This window comes from Puma concolor, chromosome C1 (assembly GCF_028749965.1).
Source record: "Puma concolor isolate L17-30 chromosome C1, mPumCon1.1.hap2, whole genome shotgun sequence".
NCBI lineage: Eukaryota > Metazoa > Chordata > Mammalia > Carnivora > Felidae > Puma > Puma concolor.
The window spans coordinates 135,805,935-135,823,365 of record NC_141674.1 but is presented as its reverse complement, the minus strand read 5'-3'; the positions used below and the strand labels follow the sequence as shown (position 1 = coordinate 135,823,365).

At 37.9% G+C, this 17,431-nt stretch overlaps 1 protein-coding gene across 12 annotated transcripts in view; it reads left to right on the top strand.

Moving 5' to 3' along the window:
- Positions 1-17,431, top strand: part of QTMAN (queuosine-tRNA mannosyltransferase) — a 466,550-nt gene that overhangs the window by 408,152 nt on the left and 40,967 nt on the right. For 11 of the 12 annotated variants that reach the window (XR_015255199.1, XM_086718502.1, XM_086718503.1 and 8 more), the window contains one exon: positions 17,168-17,252. Coding sequence is in view for 10 of the 12 variants with exons in the window: in XM_086718502.1 (XP_086574628.1) it covers positions 17,168-17,252 (85 nt within the window). In the remaining 2 variants the exon portion in view is untranslated. Of the gene's footprint in view, positions 1-17,167; positions 17,253-17,431 lie in introns of those variants that run through there. The other variant, XM_086718510.1, reaches the window with a different exon arrangement.

Sequence of the window (17,431 nt, the reverse complement as noted above, 5' to 3'; positions counted from 1 at the left end):
CACCCAGGCGCCCCTCCTAGGCTTGTTTTCCAGTTAAGATAAGAAAATGCCAGACTCCTTTTTCTTAAGTAGTGGCTCAAGTGTACAGAGACAGTACCAAAAAGAGAGAAATGTGGGGGGTAAGAAGAGAAATTGGAGAAAATACGGAGCAAAGGAGGTAAGGGAGCCGACACTAGAGCTGGGATGAAAAAGGCTCATCATACAAAACTTTCAACACTGCTTGAGCGCCATAAGCTATAATCATTAAAAGCATCGTCCTTTCCAAGTAAAACTTAGATTGTTGCATTCAGATATTAAACAGCTAAGGGAAACTCTTAAGTGAAATTTGATTGATACTTGTGGATCAGTTTTTCCATTCAAGTCCAACCTTCTTCAGTGAAGCTTGCCCTAGATATCCATATTCACACTGCGGGAGACAGAAAGAGGAATAGAGGCTCTCTTTGCTTTCAAGGCATTTACAGTCTACAAGTAAGCCACGGATACATAAAATAAATGAGACTATGTATAAGCATTGTTATATATGCTACATGCTGTAGGTGTAAAAATAAAGACTTTTAAATGGACGAGTTATTCAGACATGCTTTCCTTCTGAGCACCTTGGCTAGCAGTGAATTTCTAAACAGGTTAAGCAAGTCCTTAAATGCCTAACCCCTTTGGAACTCGACGAGTCTAATGAATTGTGGTAGGTAATATAATCAAAATTGAAATTGGCACATAGGTGCTCATTTCGTGTTCCCTTTAGAGCTGAGTTAGTACCATATCCACGATTCATGCGTGCACATCAGTCATTGTAGAGTCGTGCTATCTTGACAACCAAAATCACTTTATAAAATATACTTTAATAAGTTACCACAGAGCCCTGAAGTTAAACCATATAACTTAATCAATACTGAGTGGGCATTTCTGGGTATCATGTTTAAATTGAGTAAGAGATAAAAAGAAAAGAATTGAGAATAAAAAAAAAAAAAAAAAACGTATGGGAAACTATTTGCTTCTCCCAATTAATATAAAACATGCCAGAAGCTTTTTCTCATTTTGCTTTTTATGAAGAATTACCGACCCAAAGAAAAGTCAGATGAGGACTACCACTAAACAAACAATAAAAGCAACAACAATAACAACAAACCTTGCTTGTTTAGGAGAAAAACATGAAAAAGTAATAAATTCATCCATTTTAAAAATTAAGAAGAAAAGACATAAAATTTAATACACACAATAAATAATAAATATTCTTCAGTTTCCTATGATGGCTAATTAAGGGAAAAGCCCATGTGAAAAATTTGGAAGAGAGACGAATAGAACAAGGTAATTAACTCTTTGCTCCTTCAGCCTTAAAGCAGAGGGTAAGATTTCTTTTAAGTTTGACCTGCAGCAACCCCAGAGATCAAATCTGCCTTTACAAAATAAAATAAAAGGAATCCTAGTAGCTCTGCAGCTCAAGCTCCAACCTTGTTTTTGGCCCCACTCTGATGCTGGTGCCCCAGCACCGCAGTCCCCGAGGGCTTTGCTCTTTGATTAAATTCCTGCCCCTAACACAGATAGTCTGCCACTGGGTTCTTCCTTGTTCTATTGGACCTCTCTTGGTGGCATCTTCTCTCTCATATTCGTTCTTACCATGTTTGGTTAGTCCTTGGTAGTTGAAGATGCATTCTTTTCATCCATCATCTAATTTGGTCTTTGCAATACTCTTGTGAAAGAGGAAAACCAGAGCTTTAGTTGCAAAGTTCATAAGAAGCGCTCAAAATCTTACCACTAGCACGTTGTGGAGCTGGGACTGGAAGTCATACCACATCATGCCCAGTTTCTCCCTTTCCTTCAGACTGGATTTCATATTTGAATGGTGGTTATGACAGTAAATCAAAACTGCAGTCTTTGTGGTGGGTAGAAAGAAGGAAAAGGAGGAGGAGCAGGAGCAGAAGGAAGATGGGAAATAAGAAGAAGAAAGGAAGGGGAAAAACCAAAAGGATCCCTGCAGAGTTTTCTGTGATGTGGGGAAGAATAAATCTTTAAGTTGCTCCCCTTCTGCTTACATAGACTAGGAAGGAGGAAAGCACTTCCTAAAATTTGTATCGTATGAAGGAAAAGCTAATTCCAAAGCTATCACAGTGTTTTGTGCTTTAAAAGATAGAGACCTGAAGTAGGTAATCTACTGACAGAGCTCCTGAATGAGTCTTGGATGTGCATGAGTAGGCCACAAGCTTGATTTTGAGTGCAAGATGGAGAACTATTCTGTTTAAGAAATTAATAGGAATTTGGAAAAATTGAAACACACACACACACACCAGAGAGAAAAAGAAAATGGTCAAAGAATGGAGGGACATAAGTTATGTCTTAAAGATAACATAGCCAGCAACAAATTCCCCAGGGTGGGATACAGTTGATTATTATTTTCTTATTAAAGGAGTATATTACACTCCGTTCTAAGCTTATATTCATTCCAATGTAGTCTCCATTTGTAACCCCAAATCTCCACTGAACGTCTGAGACACAAAACTGGCTTGATTTAGTTCCACATTTGGGGAATGAAGGCATAGGGAAGGCGGCCAAGGGTGACTTTGCAGAAGGTATGATTTAAAACGAAGGCATGGAATTTTGTGGAAACAGGAAATAAGGACCAGAGATGATCAGGAGAAATGGAGGCCCTCTGAGAATGAATACCGAGAAACGAGGAAACCCATAATACAGGAAGTCTTGGGAAAACCAGCTAATTTTTATGTGGTAGACACTTGATATTTTTAGCTATTCAACATCTACCTAAACTTCTGTTAGAATCTGAAGTTCTAGTTAAGGAATTAATTCTTTCTTGCTAAATGCAGTCAGGCCTGAGGATTGAATTTCTGCCTCGAATAGAGGAACCAAAGAAAACATTGGAATTCTAGTCCCATCTTCCAGTCCCAACCCGGAACAGCTCCACCAGACTATTTCTACCAAAAGATAGCTGTTGGGGTCTGCTGCTTAACCTCCAGCCTGTGAGGTTCTTCTCAGTCCCACACTCAGATGTCCAGCTTCTCCTTTATATGGTTCTCTATTAGGATTCTGTCAGGGGCAAAGAGCAGAAAGATCTGGCTCAACTGAGTTGCTCAGTAAGGAAAAATGATCATTCCCGACAGCTAGAGGTACAGATGTAGCGTACCTACGTCTTTCCACTCTTCCATCGTGATATATCACCTTCTTTTTGGCCATCCCCCTTATGTTCACGAGAGGCCTTCAGCAATCCAGCCATCACATTTTTACCACACCTTCTTTACAAATGCGAGAGAAGGGACTTTTTCTTGCTAGAGTCTCTGCAGTCAAGGAAAGCTTTTTCCAGAAGCCCATTCAGAGAATTCCCCATCCACCTGATTGCATCATTAATGCATAAACTGGAGTGGGAACAGGAATGACTTCTATCAGTTAGGACCGAACCCTAGTCTCAAATAATTCCAACTCATAATTTAAGTATCTTTAAATATTTTTGAAAACTTTTGATCAAGAACCGCAGACAAATGTGATACTCTATTCTGGCTTGTAGAGGACTTGCTTTTATTTTCAAAGTCCTTTTTTTTTTTTTTTTCCATTCTTTGTTTTTTAATGTATGTGAAAGAAAGACTTGGATTTTAGAAATGTATTTTTTAATCAAGCATTTATTGGCCATGTCCTTAAATTTCTCAGTGATAACTTCCCCAAATTATTGTCATGTCTTATTTTTCCATTTATTCATACATTCCTTTCTTTGTTCACTCAGTAATTTGTGTGGCCAGCAAGTTCCTCTTTGTTGATTCAAAAAATTGTTATTAGGTACTTAATATGTACATGGAAGGTGAGCAAGAAAAAAAAATGCTGAAAGATATCTGTGTAACCTCAAACATAAGGTGTATATTTTTTTTCATTTTATACCATTTTTAGAAAGGGAGCAATGGGACGAAAATGAGGAGCACTGGACGTACTCAGGCTTTCTTCATCTCGTTACAGTTTCTTGTGTCCTGAGATGCGTCCTGCCTTGAGAGCGCTTCTTTGACAGACAAGTTCTTTGGGGCTGTAGGCGTGAGACTAGGGAGGAAAGGAAAAGAGAACAAAAGTTCCAAAGGTTAAATCTGGGGGAGGAGGTTATCTTGACAAGAGACTGGAATTCAAAGACAGATGTAAGGGAGCAGAAGCCACTGCCACATGTGAACCTCTAGGCGGGGGAGGCAAAGGGGGATTTTTAAGGATCCCCGTTCCCCCCATCTTCTTCAAAAAAACAAATGAAGAACTTGAGGAATTCAGAAATTATTTTTTTAAGAAATTATTTTTGATTGCTGCGTTGTGTGTTGTTTCTAACCATGATGCTGTTCACGTGGGGTATTATTTTTTAGTGCCCGGGACTCTATCTGTATTTCTCTATTAGACTGCAAGTGATGGAAATCAACTCACACTAATCAGGCATAAAGTTTGGCTTATGTGTCAAAAAATCCTCGAAGATAATCCTGGGCCCTAGAAGAGATTTCCATATGCAAGCACTGTCCTCTGGGATCTGGCTCAGCTTCTCTCTCTCTCTCTCTCTCTCTCTCTCTCTCTTTCTCTAGGTCCTCATCTGGATTGTTGTTGTTGTTGTTGCTGTTGTTGTTTTCTCTAGAAGGCTACCTCAGTGTTGTATATTTCACATGCTCCTTACAGCCTCAGAAGAAAGAACCTATCATACCCTGGTAAAAAAGGACACTTATTCACCCCACCTGCCTTACTTTCCCCACACTTGTGGTAGGGGACTTAGGGGAGCAAGATGTAATTTCAGATGACCACTCCAGCATTACATTGGTTAGGTCCTTCAATCCATGTTAAAAGAAACTTTCCAGCTATTAAGCAGAGGAATAAGTTGTGATACAGTTGACACTGTATCTCTTGTTAAACAAATACTTTCTTACTTGAGTTATTTACACCACTATCACTACACAAGTTTGAATTTTAACTTAAATTTACATTTCTAATTGTCTTGTCAAATTTCTTTGAAAGGATTACACTCCCATAGCTTTGAAATGAAAGTTATCGCATATGCGGAAAAACCTGGAAATTGAGCCACATGACAGTATAAGTGAAACTAACATTCATCACCAGAGAAATGACCCATTTTCACTGAAATGTCATGTAGAAATACTCAAGTCCTTTGCAGCCCCCCTAAGGTGGACAGATATCCACCAGGAGATAAACATGTGTTTTCTTATTAAAACCTACTCAAAAGAATTACCTGTCACATACTAGACAGTACAATTGCCATTGGAAACAGATGGTAGAATTTCCAGGCTTGAGAGTTTCATGCATTTGAAGGATTATCATTCAGGTGTCAAGTATCTGTCAAAAACTACTTGTTGATTTTTATTTTTAAAAAGTTTTTAATTTCCAATGATAAGAAAATTAGTTTGGCGGCGGCGGGGGGGATGTCTGAGTTTAACTAAATCGAAAGTGCAAATGCAACTGTAGTATTCTTTTGTATGCCTAAAACTTACACAACTCTTAAAGAAGTCAAGACCCCACACCTGGGCTATCTAAAGGACTGGTCACTAGAATGTTGTGCCTAACTGCTGGTGACCAAAAGTGACTCAGAAGATACTTTAGACTCTGTGAAGATTTGCTCCGACTACAGAAGAAAGTGGTATATCTTTGTTTACACAAACTATTTAGAGAATCTATTTTAAGTAAACAAAATAAAAATGTATGTGCAGGGGTGCCTGGGTGGCTCAGCCAGTTAAGCATCCGACTCTCGGTTTCGGCTCAGGTCATGATCTCACGGTTCGTGAGTTGGAGCTCACATCGGGCTCTGTGCTGACAACGTGGAGCTGCTTGGGATTCTCTCTCTCCCTCTGCCCCTCCTCCACTTGCTCGCTCTCTCTCAAAATAAAATAAATAAACTTAATAAAAAATGTATGTGCATACTGTTTACTATGGTTATGGTAGATCGGATTATTGTTCCCAACTCTTTCTTATCATAGTACTGTACATTATATACATTACACTTTTCCATGTACCTTCGCAGGGATCCTACTAGTGGAGGCAGGGTACTTTCCCCAGCATGTTGAATTTAGGCTTGGCTGGCACTGGCTTTGAACAACAAAATTCCATGGAAGTGAGAGTATACCTATCCCAAGCTGAGGCTGTAATAGACACTGCATATGCCCTCTGCCTGAACTTCTGTCATTCACTGGGAGAGTACCATGGGCTGGGTGACCAGTATTCCAAGGAGAATATGGAGATACATGAAGTAGACCTGAACCCAGCCTTCAGCCTGGAGCCCAGAGCTGGGAACCTGAAACTGAGTCTTACTCAGGTGAATTACAGCAACTCACAGACTCATGAGAGAAAAGTAAATGCTTACTGTTTTAAGTCACTGAATTTTGGAGTGGTTTTTTATGCAGCATTATTATAGCAATAGCGGACTAATAGAGTAGTATTTCTTTCCTCTCCCTACAAGTGTTTTGAAATTGATGGTGCATCTAACAACTCATAGAATTGTAGGATCAAGGAAATTCACTAATTATACAGTTAATCATTTAATTAGAATTATAGGAAGTTGTACAAAAAGGATGCGAAAACACAAAACACAGAGGCCTAATCTAATCTGAGTCAGGAAATGTTTCTCTGAGGAAGGGACATTGAAACTGAGATCTAGCCTTTGGATAAGCAAAGGGGGAATGAGGGACAGGGAGAAAAGCATTCCAAGTGAAGGGAACAATCTTTGCAAAGCCCCTAAGGAAAGAAAGAGAAGCCCACTTCTTACAGAGAAGTATCTGGAAAGCAGAGGAAACAGGAAACTGCAAGAACAAAGGTTGATGAGGTTTACTACAGTATTAAGGGTTGAATTGTGCGTCTCTCCTAAACTTCATATAGTCAAGTCTGACCACTCGGTACGTTAGAATGTGACTGTATTTGGAGATAGGGTGTTTAAATGAAAATGAGGTTATTAGGGTAAGCCCTATACAAGTCTGACTGGTATCTGTATAACAAGAGAAGATTAAGACATAGACACACTCAAAAGGAAAATCATCTGAAGACCTGGGAGAAGACCATCATCTATAAGCCAACAAGAGGGGCCCCAGAAGAAATCAACCCTATCAATACCTTGCTCTTGGACTTCTAGCTTCCAGAGACTCGAGAATTGTGAGAAAATAAGTTTCTGTTAATTAAACCAGCTAGTCTGGCACTTTGTTATGGTAGTTTGTCCATTCAATTGCTACAACAAAGATACCATACACTGAGTGGCTAAAAAAACCCCAGAAATTTAGGGGTGCCTTGGTAGCTCAGTCGGTTGAGCATCCGACTACGGCTCAGGTCGTATCTCACAATCTGTGAGTTCAAGGTCTGCGTCGGGCTCTGTGCTGACAGCTCAGAGCCAGGAGCCTGCTTCAGATTCTGTGTCTCCCTCTCTCGTTGCCCCTTCCTGACTCATATTATCTGTCTCTCAAAAATAAATAAACTTTAAAAAAAAATTTTTTTTAAGCAGAAATGTATTCTTCATAGATCTGGAGGCTGGGAAGTTTCAGATTAAGTGTCTGGTGACAGTATCTGTTAAGAGCCTATTTTCTTTTCATAGACTCTCATTTTCTTGCTGTGTTCTTACATAATGGACGGGACAGAGGAGATGGTCGGGAACTCTTTTATAAGGGCATTAAACCCACCATTCATGAAGGCCACCCTCATGACTTAATCACTTCCCAAAGACCTCACCTCCTAATACCATCAAATCGGGGATTTGAATTTCAACTATGAATTTGGGGCGGGGGGGTGGGGAACACAAACATTCAGTTATTGTAGGAAATTAATACACACTGCAAGCCCAGTTCTAAGTACCATGCCCAGAAGTAGTGGCTGCTCAGTATATATTTGTTAGATTAATTAATGATGGAAGTGAATAAGCCATGTGAAATAGATCATATTAAGGAATTAAAAAACTTTTTATCTAAAGCATAATGGAAAGCTATTGATGGATTTAAGCAGGAAAGTACATTTATCGGATTTAGTTTTTAGAAAGTTTTTTCTGGCTACAGTGTAAATAATGGATTAGAGGGGAGGAGAATTAGGAGGTTGTTATGGTAGTCCAGGGGAAGATGGTGGTGACTTACACTAAAGCAGGGGGAGACAGACAAGTGGATTGGTTTAGGATACATTCTGTAGAGAAATCAATGGGGCTTGGTAGTTGGTTGGACCATGAAGAAGAAGGAGGAGTCAGAATGACTTTCTGGTTTGTGAAATTGAGATGGGAAACCCTTGCAGAGATCCAGATTTGTGAGGAAGCCCACCAGAATGGTTTGCAGCAAATTGAAAGGCCTACGGGAAGTTAAGAGGGACTTCCAGTTACAGTATTATTATGGTCTAGATACCTTGAAACTTCGCCCACTACAAATACTAAAATTCTAGAGACAATAAAATAAATGCTCTTCAATCCATTGTTGAGTTCATGAGAAAGTAAGAAACATCACCAGGGACCCAAAGGAAGAGAGAACAGAGAGCCCAGGTGGTAATGACATAAACCAACGAGGCAGGTTATAAGAGCTGGGGTAGGCTAGGGTGATGGTTATGTCTCAGAAACTTAGAAGCTTTCATTTTCATGTTCAGAGATACATAGAAAACAAGGCTTTAAAAATTCTGGGGGGAGATGGGGGTGGGGGGCGGTTGAAACTGAAACTTACATAAATCCAGGATCATTTAAGGGCTACCCTTTCAGTAAAATTGTAGACTGGAAATAATCTGTAAACTAGCACAAAGAGAAAACAATGACAGAAACCTTCTAGTCTTGGGTGTAAGGTGGAAAATAAGCCTCCCCGGGGAATTTGTAAACACAGACATGTCAGTCATGTGACTGATATGATTGAACACCAATCATATGAGCTTGGTGTTCAAACTGCATGGCCCCAAAGATTTCCTGTTGAGATGTCAATGTGTTCCCAGCAGAAGCAAACTGAGAGCAAATCTGGTGTGATACAACCTTATCCCAGGTCATCATGATGTCTCCAGATGAAGCCTATCAACACTGAGCTCATCATGCAAAATTCCAAAACATACAAGGTCCATCTTGAGAGATTTATGAAAGAGAAAAAAACAACAGAATTATACTCCAAGGAATTTTTGAACTATCAGATAATAATAGAAATATCAGAGAGACTATAACATATATAGATTTAAAATGTCTGAAGCATTAGAAAAAGAAAAATAAAGCATTAAAAACAAGATAACAGATAGATTTGAAAAAGAACCAATTAGAAATTCTAAAAATGTAAAATATTGCCCTCAAAGTTAATGCAATCAGTGGTTTTAAGGGCATATTGCACACAGTTTAGGCAGAATTCATGAATTTAGGAGTAAATCTGAGGTTATAAAGAAAATAAATCTGAGATTATACATATGTATGTATATATAATTTACACACACATACACACACAAATACACATACAAAGAGAGGTTTGAATGAAAAAGTCCTTATAATAGAAATTTCACAAGGATTTAGTAGAAGCAATAGGACAAACATCCACCTATTAAGGCAGATTATCTACAAAGGAATGCTAATGATATTGACAACAGATTTTTCTCAATTGCAGCGTAATAGACAAATAAAATAATATCTGTAAATTGTTGAGAGAAAATAGCTGTCAATTAACAATTCTATTTTCATATCTATTTCATACTCTATACCTATATCATTTGAGAATGAGGTCAAAAGCAAATACTTCTTTCCATATAAATAATGAGAATGCTGAACACTTATAGAACTTTACTGAAAGAGCCAAGTCAGAATGTTCTTCATAGAAAGAAACTGAACCCAGACAAGAATGAGATAAAAGAAGCAATAGTGACAAAATAAAATGGTAAGTACATAATAAGTCTAAATGAGAATTTTCTGTATAAAATAATAAAAATAACCATTTGGGGCATAAAAGCAAGATGAAATATCTCTTGACCTCATAGTAGTCCTTTCTGAAGGGAGGAGGGCTACACTGGTCAATTCAACTATATGAATAAAGTTTTATTTCTTAAATTAGACAATGGGCAGAGGTTGTGATTCTATAACTCTTCATTTCTTTTGATCTGGATGAATGTGTCATAAGAAATTCAGAAATAAATATTTTTTGAAAAGCAGAGTGGATAAAAGTCTGAAAAACAATAATATATGACACGTGAAGAATAATCATACTTTAAGTGTCATTACATTTTTGTATTAGTTAAAAGAAAAGTAAGCATATTCATTAACCTTAGCCCTTACAAAGTTACAGTAAAAGAACTGAAATAAAATATATTACTTCCAAACAAGAAAAAAAAATGTAAAGAAAACAAACTCGATTGACCCAAAAAATAGCAAGAAAGAAGAAAAACAGAATCATGTTTAAAAAAAAAAACACAAAATATGATGGTGGAACTAAATCCAAATATAGAAAACATTATTTTTATAACAACTAAAAAAAAACTGGTATTGCTATATTAATATCAGAAAAATAGACATTAAGGCAAAAACCATTATTGAAACATTGTCAGGAATAATTAATTTTGGTTAGCTCATGATGATAAAAAGAATGTCACCTGGATGATATGCCACTTCTGAACTTGTATTCATCAAATAGCATACATTCAAAATATATGAAGTAAAAATTGATCAAATTTTTGGGGAAAAAAAGACAAAGGACAAATATACAATCACAGTGGAAATATTTTTAATGGTTTTACCTCTGTAATTGGTAAATCAAGCAGATAAAAATCTTAGTATGGATAGAGAAAATTTGGACAACACAAATTATAAGCCTGCTATGATTGATATATAGTGAACCTTGAACCCAAGAGTTTGAGAACATGAAATCTTTTGAGGCAAACTTGGAGCATTCACCAAATTGATCACTAATTGGATCTCAAAGAAGTCTTGACAAATACAAGAACTGATCTAAATTGGATTAATTTAGAAATTAGAAAATAGAGTTGAATACAATGTCATTGAATTAAAACTCCATAACAAAAGACCCAATACATTTGAAAAGTGCAAAATGTCCATAAACTAACTTATGACTTGAAGAATTGAAGGATAATAAACACATTAAATGGCAAGACTTGAGTGATACTCCTTCCCCTCCCTGAATAATTCAATCTTAATGCTATTAGGGGAAACAGATTAGGTAGGTGGAACAGCAGTGGCTCAGAGGAGGATATCAGAGCCCAAGAAAGATGAGGAGAACATCCACTTGGGGATAGCAGGTACTTTAGCATGAGGAATCAGCATGAGAAAGTTTCTGTGCAGCTGAATCAGAGCCCAAGCAGGAAAAGGAAGGCATCTATGTGGAGAAACGGGTTATCATGGGAATGGGAGATTGGTTGCATAAAGTGAGGTTGATCACATAAGTAAATATCTGAAGAAGTATGGAAACTAGGCTTCTCACTAATAGACAAGGTAGTTACATACATGGAGAGGGAAAAAACTACAGTGAAATTGTAAATGTCAGCTTGAACTCATGGTTTTCAATACGTACAGATAGATAGACATAGAAATAAATTTACATGTAAATATATGGTATAGGCATACATTTACTTCCTGGTTCTGTCTTTTGATAGGGCCTGGAAGCAGCAACACTCTGATAACAATGAGCACAGAGAGCACACAGATCTTGGCTTCTAAATACCATTGTCCAGTAAAAGAAAATAGGATTTCCTAGAGAAATGGCTGACTCTGGGGCTACAGAGAGGAAACTTATAAGAAAAGACCCTAGAAACCAGCTTTAAGGGGCTCCTACTGACCACATTGGCCACAATTCAAGTATCAAAGTTAATACTGAGAGTAATATAACAACTTATAGAATTTACAATCTTAAGTAAAATAGGAAACCATGAAACCATACTGACATTAACGAATAAATTTAAGTTTTATGTAGAATATGATATCTATATGATTTCAAGGTACTGCCCCACGAAAGGAGCAAAAAGTAACTTATGATGGAAAAGCCTAGAAAACATCACTTTTATCAAGTGGTCAAAGAAGATATCAGTTACTGAAATCATGTGTGAATTGGTATGATGCATTGAGAGGAACTCAGCATCTCTTCTATGATACTGTAACCTGAATCTAATCATCAGGAAACATCAGACAAACTTAAATCAAGGGAAATTCTACAAAATACCTATACTCATCTTCAACAGCATGAAAGTCATAAAAATCAAGGGCAGACTGAGAAATATTCTAGACTGGAGGGGACTAAAGAGACATGACAACTAAATGCAGTGTGTGATTCTAAACTGGATCCTTTGGTAAAAAAAAATATATTGTTATATCAACTGAGGACTCTGAAATGTGATCTGTTGACTAAAGGGCAGGAGTGTATCAAAGTTCATATTCCACTTTTATTGGTTGTGTTGCAGTTAAATAGGGAGTTGTTCTCCTTTGTAAAAACATATTAAAGTGGGGCTTACAGAACATCAGGTCAGCAATTTAAAAGTATTCAGAAAAAAATGATTCATTTGGGGGCACCTGGGTGGCCCAGTCAGTTGAGTATCTGACTCTTGATTTAGGCTCAGGCATGATCTCACAGTCCTGAGATCGTGAATCAGGCTTTGTGCTGAGCATGGAACCTGCTTGGGATTCTCTCTCTCTCTCTGCCCCTCCCTTAATCATTGCGTGCTCGCTCTCTCTCTCTCTCTCTCTCCCTGTGTCAAAATAAACATTAAAAATGAATTATTTGTACTCTGTGTCTAGATTTCTTAGCAGATTTTTGATTGATGTGTGGAATTGTTGAGTCACTATATTGTACAGCTGCCACTAATACAACACTGTATGTTAACTAACTGGAATTAAATAAAATAGAAACTTAAAAAAAAAAACCCAAAATTTAAGGAAAGCAACCAATAGCAAACAAACAAAAATCTGTGATGTAGTTTAAGTAGTGCTTAGAGGTAACTACACAGTCTTCACGATTTATAATTAAAAAGAAGAAAGATGAAAAATAGCAAGTTAATTATTCCATTCAATACACTAGGAAAAAAAAAAAAAAAAACCCGGGTAATTGAACTCTAAGAAAATGGAGAGAAAAGGAAAGAAAAAGGTCAAATAACAAAATGAATTCATTTGAAAGCAAAGAAGTAAGAGAGAGGGTGCATAGTAGCCCTTCTCCACGTTTGGGTAGCAGCTAGAACTTCCCTATTGCTCAGGAAATGGATGCCCTTGCAGAAAGATAAAGGAAAAGTCAGTTCCTAAATTTTAATTTTGAAACCCTGGGCATTTGTGTATCAAGCATGAAGTCCCTACGATCTCAAAGCATGGCGTTAATATCACAAGGCAAAGATTTGGGTAAAACAGAAGAAAATCCAGTGTTTTCCACCTAATTTTAAATGAAGACCCCATAGACAGGCTGAAGGGAAGAAAAAGAGAAAATGGTCAGAAGGAAAACACAGAGCTTAAATATTGGTGATGTCTCTGTGAAGGGACTTTGGCCTGCCGCTCCCACACCTAATCTGAGAGAAATGTCCAAGGTTAAATGAAGGAATCTGGGAGCAGAGAGCGATCTGATCTTCTATCTCGGGAGAACTGAAAGAGGCCTCCAACCTCACAGATTCCTTCGTGCCCACCATAACGCAGGAACAGTACAAGGCAGATGGCTGTGTGGGTGTGCAAGGAACCAATCAGAGAGAGCCTCTGTGTTCCTCACATCCCAATGAGTCTCTCAAAGAACCATGAAGTTTCTTTAGGCCTAGAAGGCAGGATGTTTAAGCCTAAGAAGTCAGGGTTAGGGTAGAGTTACACAAAGGGATAAAGTCCAGAGAGGATAGTGATATCCTGCAGACTCCCGTGGATTCACACTGGAGAATCAGAATAGTTAACCTGTCAGTGAATGTCAGCATGAAGAGAGGACTCTCAACCAAGCACCCTGTTTCTTTGTAAACTATTCTGATCATAGTCCCAAAAGTATCTTGATGGTTCTTTTTAAAAATTTTTTAATGTTTTTTTTATTTTACTTTTGAGTGACAGAATGAGACAGAGTGTGATTGGGGGAGGAGCAGAGAGAGAGGGAGACACAGAATCTGAAACGGCCTCCAGACTCTGAGCTGTCAGCACAGAGCCCCACGTTGGGCTCAAACTCACAGACCATGACCTGAGCGAAGTCAGACACTTAACTGACTGAGCCACCCAGGCACCCCCCACAATGGCTTTTTTAGTATATTGGACAGGTGGGTGGATGGATGGATGATAAAAGGGCAGTCCCTAACTTACATCACTCTACAAGCCACTGCGTTATAGGATGTCATGTCACTAAGAGAAAGTGACACCAAATCACCCTCATTCACTCATGCCCATTCTCACACTTCTTTCCAAGATCAGCAGTAACTGAGAGTGGGAGAGGAACAGATTCTTGATCATTTCATCTGAAGCCAAAATAAAAATAGCCCCAAGGTCAGTAGAAAAATTACGTGGCTTCACAAAACAACACATTAGAAAAAAATACCACTGGGAGTTTCAGACACTGAAAGTATTTTTTAAAAAGACATTTCTTCCAGGTTTCCTGTTTACTTAAGAAGAAGAAGAAGAAGAAGAAGAAGAAGAAGAAGAAGAAGAAGAAGAAGAAGAAAAGAAAAGAAGAAAGAAAGAAAGAAAGAAAGAAAGAAAGAAAGAAAGAAAGAAAGAAAGAAAAAGAAAAGGTATTTGAATTATTTTCACCGTGTTTCAAATCTCCGCTTCTTATCTTGGCCTTACTATATTTTTATTTGTATATTTAGGGAGATCTTAGCAGGAGCAAATTTGTTATTCTAAAGCAGTCTACAGATGTACACTCACACAGCATAGCGAAATCACAATTTTATGCAGGTTTTTTTTTCTTCTTAGATTTTGCAGTTCTTAAAGGAAAATGTGGAAGCAGTCACAACTGCTATTAGAGAAGTCCAAGGAAAAGGAGCACAACATGGTGATCAACCTTGGCAGTCCCTACATACAGCGTGATTATGTTGTAATACTGTTTGATGCAGTCGTATGTTTGATCAGTTTCAAGAGATGAATATCACCTCACTTCAAACAATATGATACAGTCTCATTGTATGGAATTATGGCTGCTGTCAATCAGCATATGGCATAACCCTTAAAGTGCCATCTTTGGGGAATGTCATAAAAATGATTGCAACACTGGCATTAATTAGGAAGTTTTTACACGAAAACCAAGCATAACCTGTTAAGACAATTTATCTGTTGTATCTCTGTTCATTTTTGCTATCATAAAAACATGTATATAACCCATACGTGCATACACTCAGCTTATTAGCTCAACTTATTAGAACAGCCATGCTAATAACAATGAAATCATAAGAATGAATCCCCCCCATTCCCTTGTGGATCAGTAAGCTATACTTTTATATTTTGTTTAATGGTCTCCAAATATACCCCTAACTTGAACCAACTATTCCCTTTTTTTCTAAAATTTATTTATTTATTTATTTATTTATTTATTTATTTATTTATTCTTGAGATAGAGAGAGAGAAAGACAGGGGGAAAGAGAGCATGAGAGAGAGAGAGCATGAGAGAGACAGCATGAGAGGGGAGGGGCAGAAAGAGAAGGAGACAGAGAATCCCAAGCAGGCTCTGCACTGACAGTGCAGGGCTCGAATTCACAATGAAATCATGACCTGAGCTGAAATTAAGAGTCAGATGCTTAAATGACTGAGGCACTCAGTTGCCCCTTGAGCCAACTATCCTATCAAAATGAGGGGTGGGTGCACAGTAAGGGCAAACATTAAATTACCACTAGGTCTATGTTCTTTACAAAACAAACTTAGAATTTCAGCTTGACAAATTATAAGTAAATGGATAAATAAATGATAAATAAATGCAGATTCGGAGTCTTTTGAATGTCATTAATTTCATTGTATTGATGTTAATTATTAGATACAGCATTTTAAGGGAATAAGAATTATGATTTTTTTTTTTTGCATTAGCTATGGAATATTTTCCCTTTTTCTTGAGGTTGTGTTTCTTTGTTATCAATCATTGCCTTTGTCTTAGATTTTGCCATCATCACCCAGTAATACCTATTTCGATTTTTCCCAATGTATATGAAATTGGAAGGATTATTGCTTTGAAAGGGTACATATTAATTTGACCTGGGACTTAACACACTTTCTCAAGGCAGCTAACACCTCCCAGAGTCAACTGTGTTTACTGACAATGTGTATATCACTGGGGTTTTATGAGCTTTTTTCCAAGGAATTTCTCTCCCACCATGTTTCCTGGCATTCTCCTTCCTACTTTCCCCCAATATCCTCTACTGCCACCAACTGAGAAATCACTTGTTGTGGCAGCCTTCTAAGATGGCTTCCAATGATCCCTGCCTCCCATTATTCCCCAAATTGTCTAATCCTCTCTCCCTTTGAGTGTGGGCTGAACCTGGTGACTTGGTTTTAATTAAAGAATATGACTAAAGTTATTAGATGTCACTTCTACAATTAGGTTGTAAAGACTATGACTTTTGCAAAATGACTTCCTTGCTGGTTTTGATGAACCATGCTTCTGCATTGAAGAGCCCCATGTGGCAAAGAACTGAGAGTAGCCGCTGGCCAGTGGCCAGCAGGAACTGGAACTCTCATTGCAACAGCCAGTGAGGAACTGAGTCCAGCCAATTACTAATGTGTGCTTGGAAGTGGATCCTGCCTCAGCTGAACCTTGGTGTGACTGTGATACCAGATACCATCTCTATTGCAAGACCCTGAAACAAAAGATCCTGGAGGTTGTACCCAGATTCCAAACACAGAAACTGCGCGAGAGTCAATGTGTGGGGTTTTAAACCACTAAACTGTGGGTTTATTTGTTGTATCGCAATAGACAACTAACACAACTACTCTCTGATAGTGAACATACAAGGTAGCTCACTATATTCCTTTTGTAGTGAGTAGTAAAACAGTGGGACTAGAGATCTTTACACTTTTGCCTTCAAAACAGACAGTTTCATACCCAGGGGCAGGCTACATGCAAATGCCGACCAAGTCCATGAAGAAACGTGTGACATCTTTAGGACCTTCTCACAAAGATCCTGCCATTCTTCATGGGCAAGAGGTATCGACTAGTGGTTACTCTTTAGGATAGTATTATAAAGTACAATTTGTTTTTCCATGACAAGGTTTGGCACATATACAGACTGGTACTATGGAAGTATAAAATGGCTTTTATTCTTGTTGCTGATGGCATATTCTGAGATACGTCTGTTTGTTTCACAGATTCTTTCTCCCATCATCACATCATGTCAGCAGCTCGTTGAGTTTGTAGTGGACAATCCCACTGGAGCTTTCCAAACAATTACAGGTAGCTTGTCTTATTACTGGTAGCAAGACGATTTGAAGAATGTGTCCTAAAACAGGGTCATATGTTCTGTGAACTATTTTATTTCCTTAATTATCCACGTGACTAGAGGGGAATAGTGATGAAAAATAATTATAGTGGTCAATAATCAAAAGCTTTTTATTCTGAGATTTAATATATAG